Consider the following 27,234-nt stretch of genomic DNA (forward strand, 5'->3'; position numbering starts at 1 on the left):
ATCTCACTTCTCCCTTGTGAGAAGGGGTCTTGCTGGCCCCTTTCCTGGCAATAAACCTTTCTTTGTTCTCTGTATCTGGATGTCTGTGTGGTTTTCTGGCAAAATCCAAATAATCTAACAAAGACTCGCAGTGGATTTTCCTGCCTTGGCAGCTTTTTTTTTTTTTTTTTGCCGGGCATGGGCATGGGGCTTGAACTCTGGGCCTGAGCACTGTCCCTCAGCTCTTTGGCTCAAGGCTAGCGCTCTAGTTGAGCTACAGCACCACTTCCAGTTTTCTGGTGGTTTATTGGAGATAAGAGTCTCATGGATTTTCGTACCCAGGCTTAGATCGCAGCCTCTTGAGTAGCTAGGATTACAGGTGTGCCACCGGCCCCTGGCTCTTGGGCTGGCCCTGAACCACAAATCTCCAGTCTCAGCCTCCTGAGTAGCCAGGATTATAGGTGTGAACCACTGGTACCCAAAGTCCTTTGTGTTTTTTCTTTCTTTTATTCCTCTTTCCAGGCTATTTAACCTCTCCTTTTCTTCTCCATATTGTATAACATTGAAATTTCTTTTACATTCTAATATTAAATCTTACTGTTTATCCCAGTATTAGGTAGAGTACTTTGTTGCTCTTTTTTTGTTGTTGTTGGTCGTGGGGCTGTCCATCAGCTCTTCAGCTCAAGGCTAGCGCTCTATCACTTGAGCCACAGCACCACTTTCGGTTTTCTGAGTGGTTTGTTGGAGATAAGAGTCTCACGGCCTTTCCTTCCTGGGCTGGCTTTGAACCACGGTCCTCAGATCTCAGCCTCCTGAGTAGCTAGGATGACAGGCATGAGCCACCGGTGCCCAGCGAATACAATGTGTCTTGACCAATGTCACCCCTTTGAATATTCTCACTCATCTGTCCCAACCCCATCCCTCACTCTTTCAATTTTGTAGTTATACATTGAATTCCTGACTGCCTTTTCCCACTTTGCTGCTGTTCACAGGTTGGCTTGCAATGAACGTTTATTTAATTTATTTTTTTGGTTGGTCGTGGGGCCTGAACTCTGGGCCTGGGCGCTGTCCCTCAGCTCTTCAGCTCAAGGCTAGCGCTCTACCACTTGAGCCACAGCGCCACTTCCGGCTTTTTTCTTTTTGTTTATGGGGTGCTGAGGAATCGAACCCAGGGCCTCAGGCATGCAAGGCGAGCGCTCTACCACTAACCACATTCCCAGCCCCAACAATAAACGTTTATTGAGTAAATGCCAGCCACCTGCTGTATACAACCATCCCTGACTTTAGATGCCACGATTGAAGGCACAAAATGATGCATTTGTGCAAGCGAGCGGAAAGCTTGGACAAAGAGAGCGGGAAATGCGCCCTCCATTCATCCAGCATCCGGGAAGGTGCCGGCGCCCAGCGCCCAAGCGCAGCTGCAGTCACGTGTCCAGCCGCGCACCACGTGGTCCGCTCCTCCGACCCTACGGAGTCGACTACTCTCCCACCATGCACCGCTTCACACCCTAATTTCCGGCCTCATACGTCAGTTGCCCTAACGACCAGCTTGTTCCCGCCTCCAAATCGCGCCACTTCCGCCCAGACCCTCTTCGCACGAGAGTGCGCTTGCGCAGTCCCAAAACAAACTGGCACGGGGCTCCTACTGCGCAGGCGCCCCGGCAAGGGGGCGGGGCCGGACGGCGCCACGGTGCGCAGGCGCAGCCGTCGGTGGGTCGGGGTTCGGTCGCTTGTGAGGTGAGTTAGGGGCGCTCCGTGGTGAGTCGGGTGGGCCGGGTTATCTGCAGCTGGGGTCTTTCCGGGGTTCAGGAGCCCGTCAGGGGAGGAAGGTGTGAGGCCGACGTCTTTGCGTCGGGTCAATCCTGTGAGTGGGCGGCGCGGAATAGAAACTGAGGCAGGGCGGCGTCGAGGGCGGCCCCGAACGTGCCGCTGCGCGGGCTTGTGGAGAGGACCGCGCGGGGAGCGGCGGGGAGGGAGGCGCCCGCTGCTCGGGCCCTCAAGCTCGGGGGACCCCCGTTTGTTCCCGCCTGGAAACACGGGCCCTCAAGCTCGGGGGACCCGCGTTAGTCTCCGCGCTTCAACTTTCCACTGGGTTGACTTTTCAGAACCAGCCTGCTCAAAGCCTCCGTCTCTCCGTCTCTAAATTGGACCGAATCACAATCTCTGCCTGAGTGGATTTAACCCATTTAGCCCAGCACAAAAATGGGACTTCCACCACCCCCCCCCCCAAAAAAAAAAGAAAAACAAAAAGAAAAGCCGTTTTTAGGCTTGGTTCACAGGTAGGGTCTTTTTGTGTATGTGGAAGTAAAGTGGAGACGTGTGGGATTGAGGACCATCCTGCCACTGCCTCTCACTGGCTGGCTGTTTGGCTTCGGGCAGATGGCTTTCCCTCTCTGAGCGGCGGTGGCCTCTGTAGGTTGATTACCTGTGAAAGTGTAAGCCTCTCAGAGTCATGTCGAGGTTGCATGGCCGTCGGGTGCCTGGCTGCGGGATGGGCGCTTACTAGAGGCTGGCAATATTTTTTTGTTAAGACCTGGGATGTCTGCCTCAGTGAGGTAGAATGCTTTTAACTGTTTTTTGGTTGTTTGCTTCTCTTGATCTTATTTTGTCTATCTTCTCAACAGTGATTTTCTTTCTTTCCTTCTTTCTTTCTTTGTCATGGGGGCTGAACTCTGGGCCTGGGCACTGTCCCTCAGCTCTTCAGCTCAAGGCTAGCGCTCTACCACTTGAGCCACAGCGCCACTTCCAGCTTTTTTTCTGCTTATGTGGTGCCGAGGAATCGAACCCAGGGCCTCATGCATGCGAGGCAAGCACTCTACCGCTGAGCCACCTTCCCAGCCCTCTCACAGTGATTTTCAACAGGAGGAAGTTCTGTCCCCTAGGTACCTTAGGCTGTGTTTTGGGACATGTGGTTGTCATGGAATGACAGAGGCCAGGGACACTGCTCAGCAACATAGGAACACCCTGTAGAGAATGATTAGCCCTAAAAATGCTGCTGTAAATCCTACCTTTGGGCTGGGAATGTGGGAATGCTTGCCTAGCATGCATGAACCTCTGGGTTCGATTCCTCACACATAGAAAAAGCTAGAAGTGGTGCTGTGGCTCAAGTGGTAGTGTGCTAGCCTTGAGCACAGAGAAGCTCTGGGATAGTGCCCAGGACCTGAGTTCAAGCCCCAGAGCTGCCCCCCCTCCAAAAAATAAAAAAGTCCTACTCTTTCTAGGCTCCAATGCCTGTAATCCTAGGAACTTGGGAGGCTGAGATCTGAGGATCAAGGTTGGAAGCCTACCTGGACAGAAAAGTCTGTGTATGTGTGTGACCCTATGTGTGTGGTACTTGGGCTTAAACTTAGACCATGGGCATGTTCACTCAAGGCTGGCACTGTATCACTTGAGCCATAGCTCCACTTGTGGCTTTTAGTTGATTAATAAATGAGAGTCTCTGCCAGGGCTGACTTAAAACTTTGATCCTCAGATCTCAGCCTCCTGAGTATCTAGAATTATTAGCATCAGCACCTCCCTCAGTGAGACTCTGATCTCCCACTAACTAGCAAAAAAGCCAGACTGGAGGTGTGGTTCAAGTGGTAGGGTGTCAGCCTTGAGTGGAAAAAAAGCCAAAAGGACTGTACTCAGGCCTTAAGTTCAAACCCTATTACTGGCACACACACAAAAAGCATCGTACCTTTGACTAGATAACTCATCATCACTGAGACGCCACAGAGATGTGTGGTCCCTGGAAATTGTGTGCAGTTTGGGGTGTGTCTATACCCAATTTGGTAGGGCATGTTGGAGTTCAGGCACAGGAGCCAGATGGCCTGGGTTCAGAGCTCCCGGTTTGTTATTCATTGCTGTGGCCTTTGGTTGCCCCAAGGATCTTTCTGGTTCTCAGTTTACCCTCATGCAGAATGGGGAGTAGAATAGTAGCCATTTCAAGGTGTGAGCATGAAATGATCCTAGCTTGCAGATTGATCATAGAAGCATATGTGAGTGGGTTTAGGTCTGTCCCAGATTAGGGACAGCCTCAGATTGTGTGTGTGTTTGCGTGCGTGCGTGCATGCGCCAGTCCTGGGCATTGTCCCTGAGCTTCTTTGCTTAAGGCTAGCACCAGTTGAGTCATAGTGCCATTTCCTGCCTTTTCTGTGTATGTGTTACTGAGGAATTGAACCTGGGGCTTTGTGTATGCTAGGTAAGCACTTTACCACGAAGCCACATTCCCAGCCCAAGGACAGCCTCAGTGTAGTTGGCATGACTTAGTTGTACATGTTTGTGACAAGATCCTGCCTGGGTTGAAAGCTGAAGGAATGAAAAGAACTACAGGTAGACAATATTTATTACTTTTTTTTCTTTTTGCTAATACCAGGATTTGAACTCAGGGCCTTGTGTTTGCTAGGCAAGTGCTCTACCACTTGAACTATTTTTTTTGTTGTTGGTCGTAGAGCTTGAACTCTGGGCCTGAGTGCTGACCCTCAGCTCTTCAGCTCAAGGCGAGCGCTCTACTGCTTGAGCCACAGTGCCACTTCCAGTTTTCTAGTGATTTATTGGAGATAAGAGTCTCACAACTTTCCTGCCCAGGCTGACTTTGAACTGTGATCCTCAGATCTCAGCCTCTTGAGTAGCTAGGAATACAGGCGTGAGCCACCATTGCCCAGCTTGCACTACTTTCTTCAACCAAGTTTGCTTTCATTATTTTTCCAATAGGGTTTTACATTTGTGTCTGGGCTGCCTTGAAGTTCTCTCTTCCTAAGCTCTCCTAACCTCTGCCTTCCAAATAGTTGGGATTGCAGGCATGTAGCACCACCTTGACTTGATAGTTGAGATGGTGAGATGCCGGGGGGGGGGGTGAGGGGGTGATATCTCACTAACTTTTTGCCTGGGCTACCCTTGAACCATCGTTTCTTGATCTCTTCCTATCAAGTAGCTTGAAATACAGTTGTGAGCCACAACTAGCCATTTTATTATCTTGTATCGAGGAGGAAACGGGCCAAAGAGAAATGATCTCCCATTAGAACTTGATCACGTGGCTCTGAATTTGTCAGTGATCTGATGATGTCTGTGCAGGCCACTTGTTGCCAGGTACTTGTGCCCAGGGTCGGGGAACACAACTTAAGAAGAGTCAGGCCTTGCTGGAGATGCCAGTGAGCAGAGAAGCAGCCCTGGGGTGTGTGGGGGAGGGGGTGGCAGAAATCACAGTGTCTTCCCCCCAGTACAAGGGCCAGGTGATCCCCTACTTGTATGAAAAGCTAAAGCTGGGTGCGCAAGCCACTTTTGGGCACTGTCTGGGCCTCCCCACTGAGGGAGGGGCTGTGTTCCCACAGCTTCCCAGGCTGGAGTGCCACGGACAGCACTTACTCTGGGATCATGGGCATCTGCTACAGTGCTCTTCTAAGGCCCAGCATACTGAATGGCCATCTTCTGGAAACTTCCTTTTTTCTTTTTCTTTTTGTCCTCTGGGCCTGGGCACTGTCCCTGAGCTCTTCAGCTCAAGGAGAGCCCCCTACCACTTGAGCCACAGCACCACTTCTGGTTTTCTGGTGGTTCATTTGAGGTAAGAGTCTCCTGGACTAAAGTCCTGTCTGGGCTGGCTTTGAATCACAATCCTCAGATCTCAGCCTTCTGAGTATCTAGGATAACAGGTGTGAGCCACTGGTGCCTGGCTTCTTCTGGAAACTTCTATTCAGAAATTCCTGGGCCACAAGTTTGCCCCAGCCTCACCTGGAGCCCGTCTTTCCCCCACTCTTGAATTTGGACACTTGGATGATGTTTGGGGACACCTGGGGTTGTCACAGCTTAGGGAAGTCCTGTTGTGGAGTGCATAAAGCCCAGGGATGCTACTCAGCCCCTTACAGGGGCCAGGAGGGAGACTGAGGCAGTCCAAGATGCCTTTGGGCAAGGTGGAGACCTTGAGTTCATTATTTGTGACAAAACATTCAGCCTGTACCTCGCCTCTACCAGATACCAGGACACCTGGGCAAGGGGGTAGCCATGTGAGTTTGGGATCCCCAGCTTTGGGAACTCTTCTTTCTGCTCTGGGTGGTTTTCAGTGTGGGCAGTGTCCTGAGGCCCCAGCAGGACTGGGACCATGGATACAGTGTTGGGGGGGGTGTCTGTCGAGTCCCCTGGGGACCCTGGGTTGAGGCCAGGATAGCCATGTTCATCCAGAAGAAACTGCTCTCCAGATCTCACCATAGTTGTTGGCCAGGCTAGAGCCAGGTGCACAGTTTGCAAGGCAGGGAGTGCCAGCTGCAGAATGCAAGGCGTTACGATTGTAGGTTCCTGACCTCCCCTGTCCATCCTCCAGAATTGGGCCTGCTCCAGGTGGCCCTTCCCAGGTACCGTGCCCACCTGCCCCGGATGTTACAACCTCTGTGGCAGGGGCCCAGTAGCTCTGCTAATGGAGTTGCTCCTAGACAGGTGCTCCCCAGAGCACCCTCCTGGGCCTCAGGTCTTTATTTTTTTGGTTGGTCATGGGGCCTGAACTCTGGGTGCTGTCCCTGAGCTCTTCAGCTCAAGGCTAGCACTCTACCACTTGAGCCACAGCACCACTTCTGGCTTTTTCTGTTTATGTGGTGCTAAGGAATCGAACCCAGGGTCTCATGCATGCAAAGCAAGCACTCTACTGCTGAGCCACCTTCCCTGGGCCTGGGCCCTGGTCTTGACCTTCACCCCCACCCAGCTCTGCCACACATATGCAACAGCCAGAGGCAGCTTGTGTGTGCTCACAAAGCTTTCTTCACAAAAGCAAGCTGCCTTGGGGGAACAAGGCTGGGCCTGCGTGCCATGTGTGCAAGGGCGCCCAGGCGCTGGGGCAGGGAACTGAGGCCTGCCAACATTGTGTAGGACGCTCAGCCATCCGTGTCGCCCCGTTCCGTGCTCACAGCTCAAGCTCAGAGCCAGGCTAACATTCAGGATTCCTCCTTAGAGTTCTGTTAGTGCTTGGAGGGAATTCATGGCCCCTACTCTACACACTCAGGTTTTCACACTCCAGATTTTCCACAGAGGAAGGCCCTCCAAGTGGCCTGCATCTGGGACGGTCCCAGTGGATCGCCGCTGGGGGCAGAGCCTGTGACCCCTCTCCCCCAGCCTTCCAGGTCTTTACCTTTGCTCCAGATCTGAGGTAGGTAAGGCAGGTGCAGCCATCCTCCCAGCCAGTCTTTGTGAAATTTCTAGAAATGTGGAAACTACTTCCTCAAAACCTGTCCAGAGCTGGCCTTTGACCTAGATTTATTTGTGCATGTATTCATGTATTTGCTGTTGCTGAGGCTTGAACTCAGGGCCTGGACACTGTCTCTGAGCTTTTTCACTCAAGGCTGGTGCTCTGCCACTTTAGCCACAGCTCCAGCTCTGGCTTTCTGGTGGTTCATTAAGGTAAGAGTTTCACAGACTCTTTCTTGGACTGACTTCAATCTGTGATACTCAGATTTTAGCTTCCAGAATGACTAGGATTACAGGCATGAGCCACCGGTGCTTGGCCTTTGTCTTAGACAAAAGAAACCAGGTCTAGAGTCACAGGTTCCCAACCAAAGGAAGGGTTATAGACTTGGACACATATCTGGTGGTTGTACTTACTCTACAGGTGAGTCACCATTTTAACCATGTGAAGTGCATGTCATCAAGTACAGCCACACAGCCGGGTGGCTGTCCTCACCATCCATCTCCAGAATCTTCCATTCTCCCAAACTGAAACTCTGTCCCCATTCAAAACCAACTTCCCTCCCTCTAGTCCCTAGGAACCCTATCCTATTTTCTGTCTCTCTGGAGCTCCTGTGAATGGAGTCCTGCAGCAGGTATCCTGTATCTGCTGTGTGTGTCGCTGAGCACCGTGTCCTCACAGTCCTTCCATGTTGTAGACATGTGTCAGAGCCCCATTCCTTTTCATTGCTGCGTAATATTCCAGCATGCATGTAGACCACACTGTATGTTTCCATGCAGCCATTTGTCCATAGACACTAAATTTGTACCTCTTCACTATTGAGAATAATGCTGTCATTTGAAACAGTCCTTTTAAAAGAAAAAGCTCATGTAAGTCGAAACTATTTTGGCATTTTACATAGGCCTTTGGATTTGGAGGTGAGCAGGCTTTCTATTTTTTTTTTTTCTGGTACTAGACTTGAACTCAGGTCCTGGGTGCTGAGTCTCTTTGTGCTCAAAGCTCGATCTCTACCACTTAAGCCACAGCTTTACTTCCAGCTTTTTCTGAGTAGTTTATTGGAGATAAGAGTCATGGCCTTACCTGTGCCCCTGTAGCTCACGCCTGTAATCCTAGCTGCTCAGGAGGCTAAGATCTGAGGATCATGGTTCAAAGCCAGCTGGGTCCGTGAGACTTTATCTCCAATTAACCACCAGAAAACAGGAAGTGGCGCTGTAGCTCAAGTGGTAGAGTGCTCACCTTGAGCTGAGGGACAGCGCTCAGGCCCAGAATTCAAGCCCCACAACTGACCCAAAAAAAAAAAAAAAAGAGTCATGGCCTTTTTTGCCTGGGCTGGCTTTGAACCATGATCCTTAGATCTCAGCCTCCTAAGTAGCTAGAATTACAGGTGTGAGTCACCAGTGCTTGGCTTCTAGGTTTCTTTTGTGGTATTTTTTTTGGGGGGGGGTCCGGTCATGGAGCCTGAACTCTGGGCCTGGGCGCTGTCCCTCAGCTCTTCAGCTCAAGACTAATGCTCTACCACTTGAGCCACAGCGCCACTTCCGGCTTTTTTCTTTTTGCTTATGTGGTGCTGAGGAATCGAACCCAGGGCCTCATGCATGCAAGGCAAGCGCTCTACCACTGAGCCACCTTCCCAGCCCTCTTTTGTGTTTTTTTAAAAAAAAATTATTTAAATTTCATTTCACTTATTTATTTATGTAGCTAGTCCTGGGGCTTGAACTCCAGGGCCGAGCACTGTCCCTGAGCTTCTTTTTTTCTTTTTTTCTTTTTTGTTGGTCGTGGGGCTTGAACTCTGGGCCTGAGGGCTGTCCCTCAGCTCTTCAGCTCAAGGCGAGCGCTCTACTGTTTGGGCCACAGTGCCACTTCCAGTTTTCTCGTGGTTTATTGGAGATAAGAGTCTCATGGATGCCGGGCACCAGTGGCTCACGCCTGTAATCCTAGCTACTCTGGAGGCTGAGATCTGAGGATCGTGGTTCAAAGCCAGCCCGGGCAGGAGAGACCGTGAGACTCCTATCTCCAATAAACCACCAGAAAACCGGAAGTGGTGCTGTAGCTCAAGTGGTAGAGCACTCGCCTTGAGCTGAAGAGCTGAGGGAGAGCGCCCAGGCCCAGAGTTCAAGAGTCCCATGGAGTTTCCAGTCTGGGCTGGCTTTAAACTGTGATCCTCAGGTCTCAGCCTCCTGAGTAGGTAGGATGACAGGCGTGAGCCACCGGCGCCCAGCTTGAATTTTCATTTTTAACATAGTGTCCAGTAAGCACCACTCTTGCATTTAGACTTGTCTAGTTTTCACGCAGCCCTGTTTGCTGAGGCAGATTGCTTTACCTCTGAGGGTTCGCTTAGCTCCTTGTGGATGAGCCTCATGAGCCTGGCTGTGTCCAAGTGGACCCTGGGTTCTGAGGCTGGTGGTTTGCACTCTGAGCCCTGGCCCTTCCTCATCCCTGGCCTCTAGAATTCTCTCCTCAGCTGCACAGTGAATAATTCTTTGGGGCTTTCCCCAAACTTTTTTAAAAATTGAGAGTTAATTAATGTATGCAATGCAAGGTTATGCAGAATCACTTCTTAATTCTAAAGCATTCCATTACCCTCAAGGAAATACCATCTCCACCTCCTTCTCAGGCCCTGGTTCACTTGTAGATATTTCTTACCAGTGGGGTCATAAACAGGGTGATTTTGTGTGTATGTATGGGGCGTGTCTTGTCAGTTTCAGTATGGACCCCCACCTAGCCTGGAATTCACAATCCTGTCTCTGCTTTCTGGGTGCTGGTTCTGCAGGTGGCTACCACCTAGTGGCCTTTTTCTGGCTTCTCTCACCCCCATTTTTGTGGTGGTAATACTGCGATTTGAACCCTGTACTTGTTCAGCTTTATTCAAAGCTGGTGTTTAACCACTTAAGTCATGCCACCAGCCTGGCTTTTGTCTGGTAAGTTGAACTTTTCTACCTGAACTGGCTTCAAACCGGAGTCCTCTAGATCTCAACCTCCTAAGTGGCTAAGATTACAGATGTGAACCACAGTGTCCTGATCCCTTGTGCATTCTGAGATCCACAAAGTGTCTGCGTCCTTGACCTTGCTGTGTACCATCCATGTACTTTATTGCTGGCAACTTCCTGGATAGGCTGAGCGGTCCATTGGGCACTGCAGGCAGGAGGACTGCTTGTTGCTTTCTGAGGGGACATAGGTCATTTGTCTTGCTGGGGACATTTTAAGGGCAAGACATAGACATAGCATGGGTGTCAGGGGAAGTGCAGCCAGGTCAGGCTGCTGTGGGTTTGATCCTGTCCTGCCTTTTGTGTCTCCCATCTGTGAAGTGCCAATGGCCAGTGCTGGGGGAGGGGCGGGGGGAGGTGAGGGCAGGGTGGCGGGAGATGATGTAAGGTGTGGAGTGCCTTCTAGTGATTGGTCCCTGGAGTGGGTGTCCAGGGCAGCACCCTGGCCGCCGCCTCCTCCACGCCAGGAGCTCCCAGGTGTGACAACCACAGTATCTCCCAGTGTCCCTAGAACACTCACCACTATGCAAAAACATGGCACAAGGAGTAAAATGGTCTGAAAAGGGGTGCCGCACCCAGTTTGCTGAGCACAATGGGTGAGGTGGGTGAAGTGGGTGAGGAGAGCCACAAGGTGCCTATAGAAGTTGGCTCCTGTTAACTTGTCTGACAAGCTAGGCACTGTACCGTGCTGGTCATCCCAGTACTCAAGAGGCCTAAGCCAGGCCCTGCCTCAAAACAAATGAACAAAATGGCTGGGCACTAGTAGCTCACATCTTGTTATCCCGGCTACTCAGGAGGCTGAGATCTGAGGATCATGGTTCAAAGCCAGCCTGGGCAGGAAATGCTGTGAGACTCTTATCTCGAGTTAACCACCAGTAAACCGGAAGTGGCGCTGTGGCTCAAGTGGTAGAGCGCTGGGTCCCTCATCCTGTGTGTGTGCCCTTCCTCACACGGAGCCTGCATGCATCAGTGTGCAGGTGTGCTTGCCTGGCCATTGGTGATTAAAGTGGACATTTAGTTTGTGGTATGCGCTTCCTTCTGTTAGGGAGGCCGAGTGGCTGGCTCCTGGTCCCTGGGGGTGCACAGCCAGTCATCCCACCTGTCCGTGGGCCACATCCTTCATGAGTGGACACGTGGTTGTATCTGTGTTCGTAGTCCATGCGTCCTTTCAGCTGACCCTGGGCACAGTCCCCAGGCCTTCTTCTAAAAATAGGGCCACCCTGCTGCTGAAAGCTGTCTGGGGACTGGGCCTTGCAGTGCCCATCCCAACGCTGCCAGCCTCGCTGGCCACCCCGGCACAGCGGCACACGCCCTGGAGCCTGAGGAGCAGAGCTGAGACCCGGGATCCAGGATGGCTCCCTCCAGGGCCTGTCCCGCATCCGGGTGGCGGATGAGCTTGTCCAAGTATTGCCCCATCTCTGCCTCTGTCCTAATGTGGTGTCTCCTCCTCTTCCTCCCCATGTTCTCTTGGGGCTTGAACTCAGGGCCTGGGTGCAGTCCCTGAGCTTTTTCCCTCAAGGCTGGTGTTCTACCACTTTGAGACACAGCTCCACTTCTGGTTTTCTGGTGGCTAATTGGAGCTGAGAGTCTCCTGGTCAGGTGCTGGTGGCTCAGGCCTGTCATCCTAGCTACTCAGGAGGCTGAGATTTGAGTGTTGCAGTTCGAAGTCAGCCCACTTCTCATGGAAGCCCCTCATTTATTCCCGAATCTCAGATCTGCCTGCTACTCCGCCTGCCTGGGCCACGCCAGTGCCCTGCGAGTGGACTGGAAGGGCCAGCCCTGTCCCTGCCTGCTGGGTCCAGCAAGGGAGATGAGACGCACAGGTGCAGATGGCCCAGGCTTCTGTCTTTTGCCAGGCCTCACAACACTCCAGGTGCCCCGTGCCTCCATCCCTAAGGAGCCCTTCTCGTTGCTGCTGTGATGTGCAGCATGGCCTGGACCTGTCCGGAGCCAGCTCCCACCCTGGGACCTGGATGCTTCAGCTGAACACTTGGGAGCCAGTGCTTGGGAGGAGCTGATCGCCACCAGGGACAGAGGCTCACACAACCTACACAGCTGTACCCCGAGCCCCGTTTGTGTTGGCGATGGGCTGCAAGATGCTGAGAACTTAGGGCCTGGGGACTTTGGTTAGTGTCCCCTGACATCACAGCAGCCATGATGGGGTTTCTCCATCCCATTACATATGTGGACTTAGGCTCCTCAGGCCCCAGGGTGCCAGCTCCTGAGCTCCTGGGCTCCTGGGCTCCATACCCAGCCCTGATTAGTGACCAGAGCTGGCCCAGCCCATTCTCTATGTCTAGGCTGGGATGGCCATCAGATGACCACGTACCATGGGGTCAATTCTCTGAGAATAAGGCCACAAGCCTGGAATCTGTTATGGGCAGGCCTCGCTCCCATGGAGCCCCCAGGAAGGCCTCAGCCTCTGCTGGCTGCTGGGACCCTCATGCACCGTGTCTGTCTCCACCACCCTCCTCCCGCTCTCTCTCTGCATGTCTATATATCCTTCTATGGTGTCACCAGGGCCACTTGTGCCACCGGCATAGTCCTTGTTTCCAAATGAGGTCCCTGTTTCGGGTTTGGGGCTGAGGCTTGGGATACCCCATCTAGGACAAGGCCGCCCCAGCTGTTGTTGCTGCCCTTAGATGTTGGTTAGTCAGAATGCCCGTGTTGCCTACTGGCTTGGAAGCCGAGCCAGCCTGTGGTGGCACTGCCAGGCAGTGGGCAGTGAGTCCCAGGCCTGTGTGGCATTTCCTGCCTACACGGGGAGCACAGGCACCCATGGTCATTGTGTAAGGAAAGAGCCGTCCATGGGCTGCGTCTCTGCATTCCAGAACTCTCTTGATGTCACTCTAGCTTTGCTGGGAGAACTAGGAGGCTGTGGACCTGAGCAGGGAGTAAAGAAGCAGGGTGCATCTCAACCCTGGGGCCTGAAGGTCCCAGAGAGCAGCCACACACTTCTGGCTGTGCAAGGTGCTGGTTTATCATTTAGTGACATTTCACAGTGAGCTAAACTGAGGAAAGGGCTGTCTTGAGGCAGCAGGTTTGGCCATCGCAGCCACTGGAACCAGGTCATTCTGGGTATGTGGGCAGAACACCTCCCCCCCCCCCCCCCGCTGCCCCCTCTGTAACGTGGGCATGCGCCTACCTTGGTGGAGTGTGGTGTGGAATTGGCTGGCGATTTAGGGTGGCTCTCATGGTGGCAGGTTGGGCAGGGGCCCTGCAGGGAGGAGAGTTCATCATGCCTGCTTGTCCCGTAGATCCTGAACACCTGTGTTGCCTCTGCCTGTCTCAAGATGGACAACCGGAAGCGCCTGGCCTATGCCATCATCCGGTTCCTGCAGGACCAGCTCCGGCACGGAGGGCTCTCGTCCGATGCCCAGGAGAGCTTGGAAGGTAGGCACCCCAGATCATGGGACCCTCCACACAGTGCCATGCACTCGCTTCAGGCTGAGCTCTGGGGTTGGTAATCTTCACAGTGCTTCCAGAACAGTCTTCGAGTGGTGCTTCCTCAATGTTCTGCTTACCTCTCAGCCCATCGTGCCCATCATCCTGTCTGTCCGCTCGGTCCTCCCTGCAGTACTGGGTCTCAGTGCTGGGGACAGCCTTGGGCAGTAGGTTCTAGTTCAAGCCCTTCTTTCCTTTCTGGTCGGGTGGCGGTGGACATGGTTGCCCCCCAGTTTTACCTGGGGTTAGGGTGTGGCCTGCTCACTGAGGCCTTTCCTGACTTGTGTGGCTGAGGGGACAGGGCTCCCCGGATGTTTCCTGTCCTGCACGTGACAGTCCAGTGCAGGTGTTGAGGGACATCCAAGTGACCTCAGACTCCTGTCTCAGCCCAGGCTGCACCCCTACTGCCCTTCAGCAGGTGACATGTGACCGCTACAGGGGAACATGAGGTGCTCCCTGAGTCCCTGTGCATTGCTGCCTGCCCTGGTGTCAGCTTGTGCAGGCTCATCCAGCGGCCCTGGGTGATAGGAGGTTGGCAGGAGGAAGATGTCCAGGGCCAGGAGCTTGAGGGGCACCTGCTGCAGGTGTACTGGGGACCCTGGGGCACAGTGTTACCCCTGCATCGGGACTAGGAAGACTGTCATGCCCAGCCCACATGGGCACTGTGGAAGTACCCCATCTTCTCTTGCAGTCGCCATCCAGTGCCTGGAGACGGCCTTCGGGGTGACTGTGGAGGACACTGACCTGGCACTCCCCCAAACTCTTCCTGAACTATTTGAAGCAGCTGCCAGTGGCAAGGTGAGCCCCATCCCAAAGAGAAAAGCAGCGGTGGCTGTGTGTCACCTGCATCTCCCTGGAGATCGGGACCCGCGGGCTGAGAGGGATGCTGCCCTTCTCATCCTCGGGTAGGACTAGAAGTGCCCTAGTCCTGAGTCTCGGAGCCTGGCAGCTCCTGGTGGCACTTGGTGAGGGGTGAGGCTGAGGGGTGGGTTGGGCCAGGGGCACAGTGGGTCATCTCGCCTCTGTGCAGGAGAAGCCGCAGGATCAAAGGCCTTCTGAGCACACCCCGCCTTCTGATGAGGACTCAGCGGAGGCAGAGCGCCTCAAAACGGAAGGTATGGGAAAGTAGTTCCGTCCCGGCGCTGGACGGTGGTCAGTGGGCCCTCAGGGACGGGGATGGTGTTTAAGGTCCAGGGTGTGCAGAGGGTGCCCCGGTGTGACCGCCTGGGATTGGCCTTGGGCTTTTGTACACTTGTCTAAAGAAGAGGAAAGCAGCAGCCAGACTGCAGCGCCATAGCTCACTGCGGCCAGAGGCCACAGGAGGGGACACAGTTGATACCTCTGGGTACCCTAGGGCAGCACACAGCCAGGAACAGGGCGAGGCTGACCCACGCTACAGTGTGGGTCACCACACAGCAGCACATAGAGGTGGCAGCCATACAACAATGTATTGAAAGCTCCTGAAATCTACCTTAAAGTCTGATGGCATGTGAGGTCCAGATTATAGTAAAAATACGGAGATGCCCAGCCACAGCACAGAGGGAAGAGAGTGTGTGTGTTCTAGACGTAGGCACACTCGCTTCTGGTCACTGGGGGCCTTGGAAGATGCCCAGCCATAACATAGAGTGGGAAGAGTTTGTGTGTGTGTTTGCGGGCACATGCATGCATCCGCGCATGTACGCTTGCATACTAGACATATGCACACTCCCAGTCATCAGGGGCCCTGGACCATTGCTGAGGATCTGAGGGAGCACTGCATGGTGGAGGCTGGATGTCTGCTTGGGCTATTTCCAGAGAACAACACAAAAGAGGCTCTGGGCCAATCCTGTCTTGGGGATCACCTGTTGCTTGTGGGATCACATCCTACCCTAGAACAGTAATGACCAGGTCTTCAGTATGCTGTGGGTGAACTATGAAGGTTTCTCTTTCTGTACACCCATCTGTATGCTTGCAGGAAACGAGCAGATGAAGGTGGAGAACTTCGAAGCTGCTATCCACTTGTATGGAAAGGCCATTGAGCTCAATCCTGCCAACGCCGTGTACTTCTGCAACAGGTACAGGCCTTGGAGGCCAGGATGGAGGGGAGGAGCAATTGAGGAATGGGGGGCAGGGCATCAGGACAGTCACAGGACTTCAAGCTGTTTCCAGGGCATTCTGCATATTCATACAAAATAGGTTTGCTGCTATGGGTGAAAGTAGTGTGTTTGTCTTTCCTTTGGTGTTGAGCGTGGAACCCAGGCCCTCATGGCCGTGAGGAGCTCCCCAGCCTCACCCCAGCTCCTGACAAGCTCCCCTGTCCCAGACCTCTAATTTCATGGAGAAGTCCAGCAACCCAGAGCCCTGTCGCAGTCTGCCGAGTCTTTCTTGACCATGGGAATGAAGTGGGAAACAGATACAGAGTTGTCTGTCTGGTGCCAGGGCTGTGACCAAGAGCCTGTGGAAGAGGCCTCAGGATATTTGCAAAATTAACTGATCGCACCCTGGGACAGCCGCTTTTCGCTTTTTCTTTTTTTCCCGTGGTACTGTGATTTAAACTCAGAACTTTATGCCTGCTGGCCAGGTTCTCTACCACTTGTGCCACATTCCCAGCCCTTTCTTTGCTTTAGTTATTTTTCAGACAGGGTATTACATTTTTATCAGGAGATAGTCTTAGATTATGCCTGTGCCTCTGGGATTACAGGTACAAACTACAACGCTTGGCTTATTGGTTGAGATACTGGTCTTGCTAACTTTCTGGTCTTGAACCTGGCTCCTCCCAGTATCTGCCTCCTGAGTAGGTGGGATTATAGGCCAGAGGTACGGTGTTTGGCCTGCCCTTAGTGTTCTGCTGACACAAAGTGGCAGCTGTGCAGTTCCCTTTGTTCTGAGGCCTCTATTGTCACCAGTCACTTCTCTCCTTCTCTTGAGACCTTGTCCATCCTTGGCTTCTGGTGACAGGGGCAAAGGTTCCCAGGGTCTGAAATCACAGGAAGCCAGGTCTGGCAGCCACATGTGTGAGTAATCTAAGGCAGGAAGGAAGCAGGAGTTCTGGGCTAACCTGGCTGCCCAGTGACACTTTGTCACAACAACAAAGAAACTGAAATGACCAGTGCTGCAGCCTGGGTGCAGCTCGGATGTGGGCTAGCCAGGCAGGGATGCGTTTCAAGGTTCAGAGCTCTGTCAAGTGTCAGCCCGCTCTCTTCATCCGTGGACTTGTTCTCTACAGCCTCAGTGGACCACACCCCAAAATATTTCTATCAGCTTGGCTTCTAGAGAGAGGGGAGGCAAAGGCTGCATCTGCACCGCTTTTCTGTGGGTGTTGTGCTTCACTGTCCACCGTTAGATGCCTAGTTTATAATGTAGCCTTTATTCTTCTATCTACGTGGGAAAGAGCGTAAGGTTCACTGTTGTCCACAGGCTTGGCTTTCCCCAGGCGTCTAGGAGTGGATCCCCTTGACTGAAGAGAGATGACTGCTTTCTTTCCTTTTCCTTTTTTCTTTTTCTTTCTTTCTTTCTTTTCTTTTTATTTCAAATTTTTTTTCTGGTTGGTCATGGGCTTTGAATCCAGACCCTGAGCAGTCCTGAGCTTTTTGCTCAAGGCTACTAGCACTCTCCTACTTTGAGCCACAGCAACACTTCTAGTTTTCTGGTGGTTCACTGGAGATAAGAGTCTCATGGACTTTCCTGCCCAGGCTGGCTTTGAACTGTGATCCTCAGATCTCAGTCTCCTGAGTAGCTAGGATTATAGGCATGAGCATCCAGCGCTCAGCGACTGTGCTTTCTTTGAGGTGCTGGGGACCAGCCCAGCGCCCCTGCTGGGCAATCACTAGACACTGAACAGCCCCCCCACCTCTGCCCCAACAGCTCATCCCCTCTGGGGCTGCTGGCTGCCGTGGAAGGTCGTGGCTGGGCCGTCCCACGGTCCTCCCCAAGTGCTCATTGTTTGGCTATGTACTCATGTGACTCTGGAGCAGCACAATCCTGCCAGGCCTTACCCTGGGAAGACTGATTAACTTGATTCCGTGAACTTGACCCATCCTCTTGGTGGGTGGTTTTCTAGATGCTCAGATGCAGAGGGGGATACTGAGGCATGGCTGGGCTCTTTACTCTCCACTCTACTACCCCCAAGCATACATGTGTGGGGTGTAGTTGCAGTGCATGCTGGAATTAGCAGACTGGCTTTGGGGCCTCCCCAAAACCTGGTCCCCTGATGGGACCAGTGACTGGGGTGGGCTCTGGGCCCTGGGCCCTGGCCGCTTGCCTGGACGGCTTGGGTCTCCACGTCTACATAATGGTGTAAAGCCTGCTGGAGCCTCCGTCCTCAGCGCACCTGATGTCTGTGCCCCTCTCTATGGAAGCCCCCAAGCTCCATTTCACAGGTGGCCCCCACTCAGGCCTCTGCCTCTATGTCTCCAGAGCCGCAGCCTACAGCAAGCTGGGGAACTATGCAGGGGCCGTGCAGGACTGCGAGCGCGCCATCTGCATCGACCCTGCCTACAGCAAGGCCTACGGCCGCATGGGGTAAGCCGGGCGCCCCTTTCCCCGCACCTGCAGACACTGGCCTAACTGGCCCTGGGGGACACGGTCTCTGCAGCCCCTCTGGGACTCTGGTCATTTGGTGGCTTGGACCACGGAGCTCGGGGAGGCACTTGGTTGGGTCTGCATTCTTGGGTCACCGCGAGGTGCCTGCCACCCCCGAATCAGGTTGAGCCTCTCAGCTGCAAGTTCCATCCTGCTCATTGACTCTTTCTGAAGCCCATCCCCAGGCCAGGGGGGGATCTGACTGGGTCCACTGGAGACCCAGGGGTAGCCCAAGAGATCTTTAAAAAAAAAAAAAAACCGGGTGCCGGTGGCTCACGCCTGTCATCCTAGCTACTCAGGAGGCTGAGATCTGAGGATTGCGGTTCAAAGCCAGTCCGGGCAGCAAAGTCCTTGAGACTCTGAGTTATCTCCAATAAACTACCAGAAAACCGGAAGTGGTGCTTTGGCTCAAGTGGTAGAGTGCTCGCCTTGAGCTGAAGAGGTGAGGGATGCGCCCAGGCCCAGAGTTCAGGCCCCACAACTGACAAAACAACCTATTCCTCAGGATGGAGGGAACAAAGGCTTTTTCTAGCACTCCATCTGCTCCCACCTTTGCCTGGACCCTGCTTGCCGTGTCTTGGGGGCCACCAGGCTAAGGACTTGGGAAAGGCCATCTGTGGGTCCCTCACCATGCCTGCCCCACCCCCCACCCTACCCCCCAGCCTGGCGCTGTCCAGCCTGAACAAGCATGCCGAGGCTGTGGCCTACTACAAGAAGGCCTTGGAGCTGGACCCCGACAACGAGACGTACAAGTCCAACCTCAAGATCGCAGAGCTGAAGCTGAGGGAGGCGCCGAGTCCCGTAAGCCCCGCCATGGCGCCCGTGGTGGGTCCCAGCTGGGTGGGTCTCTTGGTGCATGGGTCTCTGGATGCCCAGACACAGGCAGGGCACACGTGGGGCACCTGGGGAGCCCAGGTTGGTCAGGAGGTACAGGGAAGCGGGATGGAGGGCCGTGGCCCCATGGGTTTGCAGGCTGCCCTTTTGGGACTTGGGACAAGTTTGTGGAGTGACTTGGATGGGCTGTGGGTGTGGGGCTGGCAGTAGCCCTGCAGGATGTGGACTCGGAGGGGCTGGGCCGGCTGCTGCCCTGGTGTGCTTGCTTGTAGGTGGTTTGCCCTGCAGGACCAGGTGCTCTGCGAGGACCTGCACCCAGCCAGGCCCACGGGCTCTGCACCCTATGACTGCCAGGCCTGGCTGCTCACCCCAGGGCCTGCCCATGAGGGTCATGCATGTCATTAACCCCCCTTTCTCTTCTCCCCAGACTGGCGGTATGGGCACCTTTGACATCGCTGGCCTGCTCAACAACCCCAGCTTTATGAGCATGGTAATGTCCTGCCCCATCCTTGTCTTCCTGACAGTGCTCCCCGCCTTGGCACCCCACACCCAGTGCTAAACACACTTGTCCCCTCCTGAGGCACTGAGCACATAAGACAGGATCAGATGCTAGGGTGCAGGGACCACCCCAAGGTGACACGTAGGGTACCCTGGCCTGCACTGCCAGAGCTGTGGCTTGCAGAGGAAGAACCAGCCAGAGCTGCTCTTCTGTGAGGCTCCATGCTGTGGGGCGCTGGGGACACACCTAGCAGGTGTCTTTTCCATTGTGGGGTGCAGGAGCCAGCCCCCACCCTCCCGTGGGCATCCCATCCTCAGTGCTGCAGGGCCAGCAGCTTCTGTAAGCAAAAGCTTTACCGGCACGCAGCCTCACCACTCGTGCCTAGTGTCAGCCAGCAGATCACCCTGGGGCGGCCATGCGCAGTGCGGGGCTCACATGCCCTGTGGCTGGGGAGTCCAAGGATGTTCCTAGTTCCATCCCCCTGTGAGGGAGCTACCCCCGCCCCAGCCTGGGGATGGGAGGAAAAGGGGTGTTGGGCTGCGGGAGCTGGGGATCAAGACTCGCCTGTGATCCCAGCTACTTGGAGGTGCAGGTTGGGATTGCTTTTGGGGCCAGGCATAAAAATTCTCAAATCTCCCATCTCCATCAGTGGCTGGGTACTCCGCACCCACCCAGGGAATCAATGGTGGGAGGATGGCAGGCCAGCCTGGGCAGAAAGTGAGACCCTACCCCAAACAGAACCAGTTCAGGGAAGGGCCAAGGGGTGGCTCAAGCAACTTGGGGTCATGGCTCACGCGGAAGGGTGCCTGTCCAGGAAGTACAAGGCCAAGTCCAGACAACCCCAGTACCAGCACGGATAAGACTACAGCCAGGCATGGTGACCACCCCTGCCATCCTGGCACGCAGGATGAGGAGGTGGGAAGATGTCCTTGGGTCCTGAGTTTGAGACCAGCCCGGGTAACAAGCAGTGAGTGCCCGTTTCAAGGAGGAAATCAAAGTGCATTGGGAAGCTGGGCGCCGGTGGCTCACGCCTGTCATCCTAGCTTCTCAGGAGGCTGAGATCTGAGGATTGAGGTTCAAAGCCAGCTGGGCAGGAAAGTCCATGAAACTCTTATCTCCAATAAACCACTAGAAAACCGGAAGTGGTGCTGTAGCTCAAATGGTAGAGCACTTACCTTGAGCTGAAGAGCTGAGGGACAGCGCTCAGGCCCAGAGTTCAAGCCCCATGACCAACCCAAAAAAAAAAAAGCATGTTGGGAGCCCCTCATTTTAGACTCTCTGTTCACTTTTCCAGGCATCAAACCTGATGAACACCCCCCAACTCCAGCAGCTGTAAGTGCCGGCCACGGCCTCTCTCCTCCTGTCTTGTCTTTATTTTCTGTTGTGGTAAAATATGCAGCAGTTTGGTGGCACTTAGGCCACTCATAGTGGCATGCAACTGGGTTCCTAATTTTGTTCTAGAACATTCTTTGACCTCACCAAAAAAGTATCTGCACCACAAGCATCACCCTGTCCTTCCCTATCCCCCACGATTTCACTCTCTGTCTCTGGATTCCTCCTGTTCTGAAAATGGGGTGTCCTCAGTCCTGTGGGATTGGCCATGGCCATGAGATTGCTGGTTGTTTCCTAGCCCCAGAACTGCTGGCGTGTGGGGCTGGGTCCTTTGTGGGGTGTTCTGGGCACTGAGGAGCTAGGCACCACCCTTCTCCCCACAGTTCCATGCCAGGGTCTGTACAGGCCACAACCAGTGTCCTCTGGTGTCCTCTGGAGACAACTGCTCTGCTGAGGCCCCTTGTCCTTGGGCCAAAAGTGGTCCTTTCTGGGAAAGCCACGGAACCCAGGGCCTGGGAAGTGGGGTGCGGGCCTTGAGGCTGCCAGATGGAGACTCCTGCCTGGGAGGGGCTGGGGTTCCCAGGCCCCCCCCTCTGGGCCTCACCTTCCCACCTGCCTGCTCTCCTGCAGCATGTCCGGGATGATTTCTGGCAGCCACAACCCCTTAGGAACTCCGGGCACCAGCCCTTCGCAGACGGACCTGGCCAGCTTGATCCAGGCGTGAGTGGGGCTGGCGGGGGCGGGGGCCGTGGGCGGGAAGAGGGGCACAGAAGAACGCATCCCCAGGCACGCCGCGCCTCTGTCCTCCAGGGGCCAGCAGTTCGCCCAGCAAATGCAGCAGCAGAACCCGGAGCTGATTGAGCAGCTCAGGAGTCAGATCCGCAGCCGGACCCCCAGCGCCAGCAACGATGAGCAGCAGGAGTGACGGCAGGTGGGGGCCTGGGGCCTGTGTGGATGGGAAGCAGGGGGCCTTGGGCGAGGGCTGGCCACACTGGCTCACCCAGAACGGTTGGGGTCACAGGCGGCAGTCAGAGGGGTGTCCAGGCGCTCGTACTTCCTGCTCGCCCGTACTGAGTGGGTGCACGCAGTCTCAGCTGGCATGCCCAGGGACCCAAGGCAGAGACCGAGGCTCGGATATGACCCCCCACCCCATACACACTATGCTTTATTTCATTTGCAGTCTGAGATTTGAGCTTGACTTGAACTTGTTAGGTTGGTGCTCTACCTCAGAGCCACATCCCCTGCCTTTCTTTTTTGTTGGTCATAGGGCTTGAACTCTGGTCCTACGTGCTGACCCTCAGCTCTTCAGCTGAAGGCTAGTGCTCTACCACTTAAGCCACAGCACTACTTCCAGCTTTTTCTACTTATGTGGTGCTGAGGAATCGAACCCAGGGCCTCTTGCATGCAAAGCAAGCACTCTACCACTGAGCCACCTTCCCAGTCCCTCCCCCAGTCTTTTTGATCTGGTTATTTTTAGATAAGGCCCAGACCTCTTTCCTTCTGACACTTTTCAGATGGGGTCTCATGTTTTTACCAGGGGCTGATTGGACCTTAATTGGCCTACGTCTCTTTTCTAGCTGGGATTATAGATGTCTACCACTATGTCTTGCTTTACTGATTGAAATAGAGTTTTGGTTACATTTTGCTGAACTAGCCACAGATTGAGTCTAATGATCTCTGCTTCCCAGGTAACTGAGATTATAGACATGAGCCACCATACCCAGCCCACACTTAATCTTTTAGCCATGATTACTTCAGAAGAATTTAGAAAACAAAATAAGAAGCTGCAAACATAGCCCTAATCTTTCCACCCAGAGTGAATGTCATTTATATATGTGTCTTGGATACTTTTCCTTCTAGGTGATTTTTCTCTTCCTTTTTTTTTTTTTTTTTTTTTCTTTTTTAAAAATTCTTTTTGGTACTGGGGTTTGAATTCAGCTTCCTGCATGCTACACAGGTGCTCTGCCACTGAACCATGCTTCCAGCCTTCGTGGTGGCTGGTTTTTTTTTTTTTTGGTTATGGGCCTGGGCGCTGTCCCTCAGCTCAAGGCTAGCACTCTACCACGTGAGCCACAGTGCCCCTTCTGGTTTTCTGGTGGTTTATTGGAGATAAGAGTCTCACAGACTTTCGTGCCTGGACTGGCTTTGAACCACAGTCCTCAGATCTCAGCCTCCTGAGTAGCTAGGATCACAGGCGTGAGCCACCAGCGCCCGGCTATGGAGGCTGTGTTTGAGGCGGAGTCTGCCGCTGGATCACAGTCTGCCCATTGTAAGGTTCCCATCGCTGGGATGAGAGGCGTGCACATCCATGCCAGGCTTCGCCTCTATATCTGGCCAGCCCTCCTCTTGTTCATTAGCTTTTGAATAAAGCACAGTTGTTCTCAGTCTGCCAAGCTGGTGCCTTGTGCCCTCAATGGCATCCATGCCTGCTTTGTTAGAACTTTCTGGATAATGTGCTGTGGGCCACACAGCAGCTGCCATCCACGTGACCATCAGTGTCTGTGACATTGTTTTGACTCGAGTTTTTGACAGTCCAGCCTGTACCCTGAGTGTCCCTTCTCAGGCGTGGTCTCCCAGCCCGCCACGGCTCTTAACGGCCTGTGTGTCCATCTTCCTGCAGCCATCCAGCCCGATCCTGTCCTTCCCGGCCTGCTGGCAGCCTTCTGGTGTTTTGCCATTTTCTCCCGTCGGACTGCCCAAGAGAGAAAAAGAAAGAAGTTGGACCTGCATGTTAAATGGCTCCCCCGTCCCCGGTTTTTGTTTTTTTTTTTTTCTTTGCCTTCCCTCCTCCCTTTTTGTACTCCTCTTCCCGCCCAGTCCCGCGTTGAGAACCGAGCCAGCAAGCTGAGTGTAGACCAGCGCTGGTTTCCCCCAGCCCCAGTTGTTCCAGAATTTTTCTAGAATCCCGGGAGTACTTCCTTTGGTGACTCGGGGAAGTGGCAGGTGTGACGAGGAGCCTCGTGGCACACACCTGTGGCCTCGGGGGCCAGGACTTGAGGAGTAGACCTCGGGCCCGGCCTGGGCCCCAAGAGCGCTCACTGCCAGCCCGGCCTGGGCGCCAGCTTCCCAGGACCACGCGGGTGCTTGCTCGGCAAACGCGGCTTCTGCACATTGAGCCTCGTGGACACAGGACGGCTTTAGCAGCTCCTTCCTGCTGCGCATGTGCAGATAGCCATGCGGCCATTGTCCCACCTCCTGGTCCAGCCCTCACAGCCAATAGCGATGCGTGACCTTCTGTCCCCAGGGCACAGCGGACAGACCAGGACATCCTGGCTGCCTGCGTCCCCTCCCACAGCCCTAACCCTGCAGGTGTCCAGCAGGCCCAGGGACCTTCCGAGGGCTCCCCACTCCTGCACCACCCCTCAGCCCTGAGAAGGTCACCAGAGCTGTGTCCAGGGAGGAAAAGCCTGTCCAGGAAACGTGGCCACCATGATGTCCCTGCAGTCTTGTGGCGGTTCCATGGTGGCAGTCAGGGCCGTGTGTAGCCATTGCAAGGTAGAGGCAGAACTGTGTGTGTGTGTGCGTAGGTAGCCGGTAGGAAGGGGCCACGGCCGCTACCAAGCCCCACGGGGTGGGCTGGCCACACGCTCCACGCTGAGGCGATGGATGTGGAATAAAGCGACATCATGACCTCTTGCTCTTGCGTTGATCTTTGAGTGTCACTTGCCCTCCCCCCCCCCCAGCACTGCTGGCCTGTGGCCACCTCGAGGCCTGCCCAGTCCTTCCCCATCTCGTACCAGAGTCCAGGTTTGAGCCGTAGTCTGCAGTGAGGCCCCCGTCATGTCCCCGTGGGCAACACTGGCACACAAGGGTTACGGGGTAAGCATGGGCATGCGTGGCACCCACGCTGCTCATGGACTCCGTACCTGTCACCAGGGATATGAGGGGTCCTGCTGGCCAGGCCCAAGGTGCCTACTGTCTAGCCAGAGTCCACCTGGCCGGGGAACAGCAGAGTTGGGTGCAGCTGGTATTGGTAGGCCCGCCCGCCCGCAGTCCTGGTCATGCCCAGACAGCTCAGGTGGGGTGGGATTTGGGGGTCAGCATTACCTGCTGTCAGCTCCCGCTGGTGACAGGGAAGGTCACCAGTGAGCTGGCATGGGGTGGGGAGGCCATGGGTGCTGCTCAGCTGGCCCTGGCACCAGTAGCGCTGTGGTTCAAGTGGTAGAGTGCTAGCCTTGTGCAAAAGGAGCTCAGAGACAACACTCAGCCCAGGGCTGGCGAAAAGAAAGCCTACAAATGGAGCTGTGGCTTCAGCCTTGTTTTTTAGTTTCTGGTCAGTGGTGGGGCTTGAACTCTGGGCCTGGGTGCTGTCCCTCAGCTCTTCAGCTCAAGGCGAGCGCTCCAATCACTTGAGCCACAGCACCACTTCCAGCTTTTTCTGTTTATGTAGTGTTGAGGAATTGAACCTAGGGTTTCATGCATGAGAGGCAAGGAAGCACTCTACCACTGAGCCACCCCAGCCCAACCAGCCTTGAGTTTGAAGCCCAGTATTGGCACCAAAATACAAAGTCCTTATTCCATTCCCACCTGCCACCAGGATACACTGCCTGTGTATCCTGACATGTATGGCTCACATGAGCCAGGGGACCCCTTTCCTCACAGCTTGAGGCCTTCAGGGTGGGCAGTGACACCCAGCCAGCCAGGTGACCTTGCATACAAAGACCCTTAGCATCTAGAGCCCTCTGATGAGGGTGTGTGCAAAATCTGCCATACATCCTGGTGTTGCCAGGCACTAAATGGGCGTCCCCTAGGACACGGCAGGTGTGCATGCCGTGAGGCCTCAGGTCCCATCTGTGTGGCCCCCTTCTTGACCTCTTTCCACCCCTTGTTTGTTAAGCAGTCATATGGACTGGTGCACCTGGTGCACCTTGCGTGGAAAACTGCCCTGAATGGGTGCTCAAGAACACCAGCCAGCCAGGCGCCAGTGGCTCACGCCTGTAATCCTAGCTACCCAGGGGGCTGAGATCTGAGGATCAGAGTTCAAAGCCAGCCTAGGCACAAAAGGCTATAAGACCCTGATCTCTAATAAACAACCAGAAAACCAGAAGTGGCGCTGTGGCTTGAGTGCTATCCTTGAGCTGAAGAGCTGAGGGATAGCGCCCAGGCCCAGAGTTCAAGACTGACAAACACCAGCATATTTCCATTACTCTCCATCAGCTTGCATGTTTCAGGGCTTCCTGCTGTCTTCCGTCCACCTCCCATCCTGTTTCCCCCTCCCAGTCACCTCTTCCCCAACTCACCCCAGACTCAACACTCAGGGGGACACAGCAGGGAGAACACTGTGGAAGGAGACGCTGTTCTCCCCCACCAGCATCCAGGCCTCCTTCATGTAACTTGGCCACAGCAAGCCAGATCATGCTACGTGAGACCACATGTTGCCAATGGGGTTACATCAGAATATTTCTGCCATCAATGTACTGAACAGAGCCACCCCTCCCCCTGTCAATTAAACCTGTGCTCATGTAACTCATGATGAGCCCTGGGGTGGGGTCTGACAATGCTGTGGCTTGTTCATGACCTTGGAGCAAAATTGCTGATTGCTGATGCAAATTTCAGCAGCTGCTGGGCCACATCTGGGACACATGGCTGTTACAGCCTGGGGAGCTTCTGGCCTAGAATTGGGGCACACCCAAAAAAGGACCCACCTTGTATACCCAGGGCCCAGCGGGCAGAGACCCCGCCCTGCACCCCTGCCTGTGAACAGGAGGCCCTGGATAAACAGAACACACAAAATGTCCTGAAACATTTGGCCACCAGCAAAGGTAATTAGCTCATGAGGCTCTAGAATGTTTCTCTCTGCAGGAAAATGTCACCCCCAAACAGATCAGTTGATGCCTGGTGCCGGTAGCTCACACCTAGCTACTCAGGAAGTTGAGGTCTGAGGATGAAGGTTCAAAGCCAGCCAGGGCAGGAAAGGCCATGAGATCTATCTCCAATGAACCAGCAAAAGGCCAGAAATGGAGCCGTCTCAAGTGGTAGAGTGCCAGCCTTGAACAACAACAATAAAAGCTAAGGGACAGCACTCAGTTGAAACCCCAACCTCAAGTGGGCCTCCCCATCACACCCCTCAGCTTGCAAAATCGATGAGCATTTTAGAATTTGATAGCAAGTCCTCCCATTGTCCTCTGGGATGAGGGGCTGGGTAGTCTCATGCCTGGCCAGCAGGGGGCGCACACCACCTCAGTAATGTCTGCAGCACTGAATGACAGAGCCTGCCCTAATACTGATCCCAACCCAGCTGAAACCTGGCCTGGTGCTTGTAGAGAAGCCTCTCCTTCCAGAACCAAGAGAAAATGCCATTCTAGCCAGGGTCCTTCACGCTGCCTTGGCTCCAATGGGGATGTACACCAGGATGTACTCAGCACAGGGACCTCTAAGCTGCTCGATGGCGGTGGGGTGGGGCAGGGGGAGAGGGGGCAGCTTCCAGGGTGCAGACGGACCCACAAACCCCACCA

The 27,234-nt window shown here is 54.3% G+C and overlaps 1 protein-coding gene across 2 annotated transcripts; it reads left to right on the forward strand.

The window, feature by feature from the left end:
- Positions 1–1,644: 1,644 nt before the first annotated feature.
- Positions 1,645–24,415, forward strand: LOC138807582 (small glutamine-rich tetratricopeptide repeat-containing protein alpha). 2 transcript variants are annotated; one of them, XM_069993358.1, is made up of 12 exons: positions 1,645–1,716; positions 13,368–13,503; positions 14,246–14,352; positions 14,585–14,669; positions 15,509–15,608; positions 17,950–18,054; positions 18,777–18,915; positions 19,376–19,438; positions 20,742–20,779; positions 21,410–21,499; positions 21,590–21,710; positions 23,400–24,415. In XM_069993358.1, the coding sequence occupies exons 2-11, from the start codon at positions 13,404–13,406 to the stop codon at positions 21,702–21,704; spliced, it is 942 nt and encodes a 313-aa protein (XP_069849459.1). In that variant the 5' UTR covers positions 1,645–1,716; positions 13,368–13,403; the 3' UTR covers positions 21,705–21,710; positions 23,400–24,415. The 2 variants fall into 2 exon arrangements, with proteins under 2 accessions (XP_069849459.1, XP_069849460.1); XM_069993359.1 differs by lacking the exon at positions 1,645–1,716 and adding an exon at positions 1,806–1,843.
- Positions 24,416–27,234: the final 2,819 nt, after the last annotated feature.

Source organism: Dipodomys merriami, unplaced genomic scaffold (genome assembly GCF_024711535.1).
Source record: "Dipodomys merriami isolate MVZ:Mamm:240054 unplaced genomic scaffold, mDipMer1.0.p SCAF_421, whole genome shotgun sequence".
NCBI lineage: Eukaryota > Metazoa > Chordata > Mammalia > Rodentia > Heteromyidae > Dipodomys > Dipodomys merriami.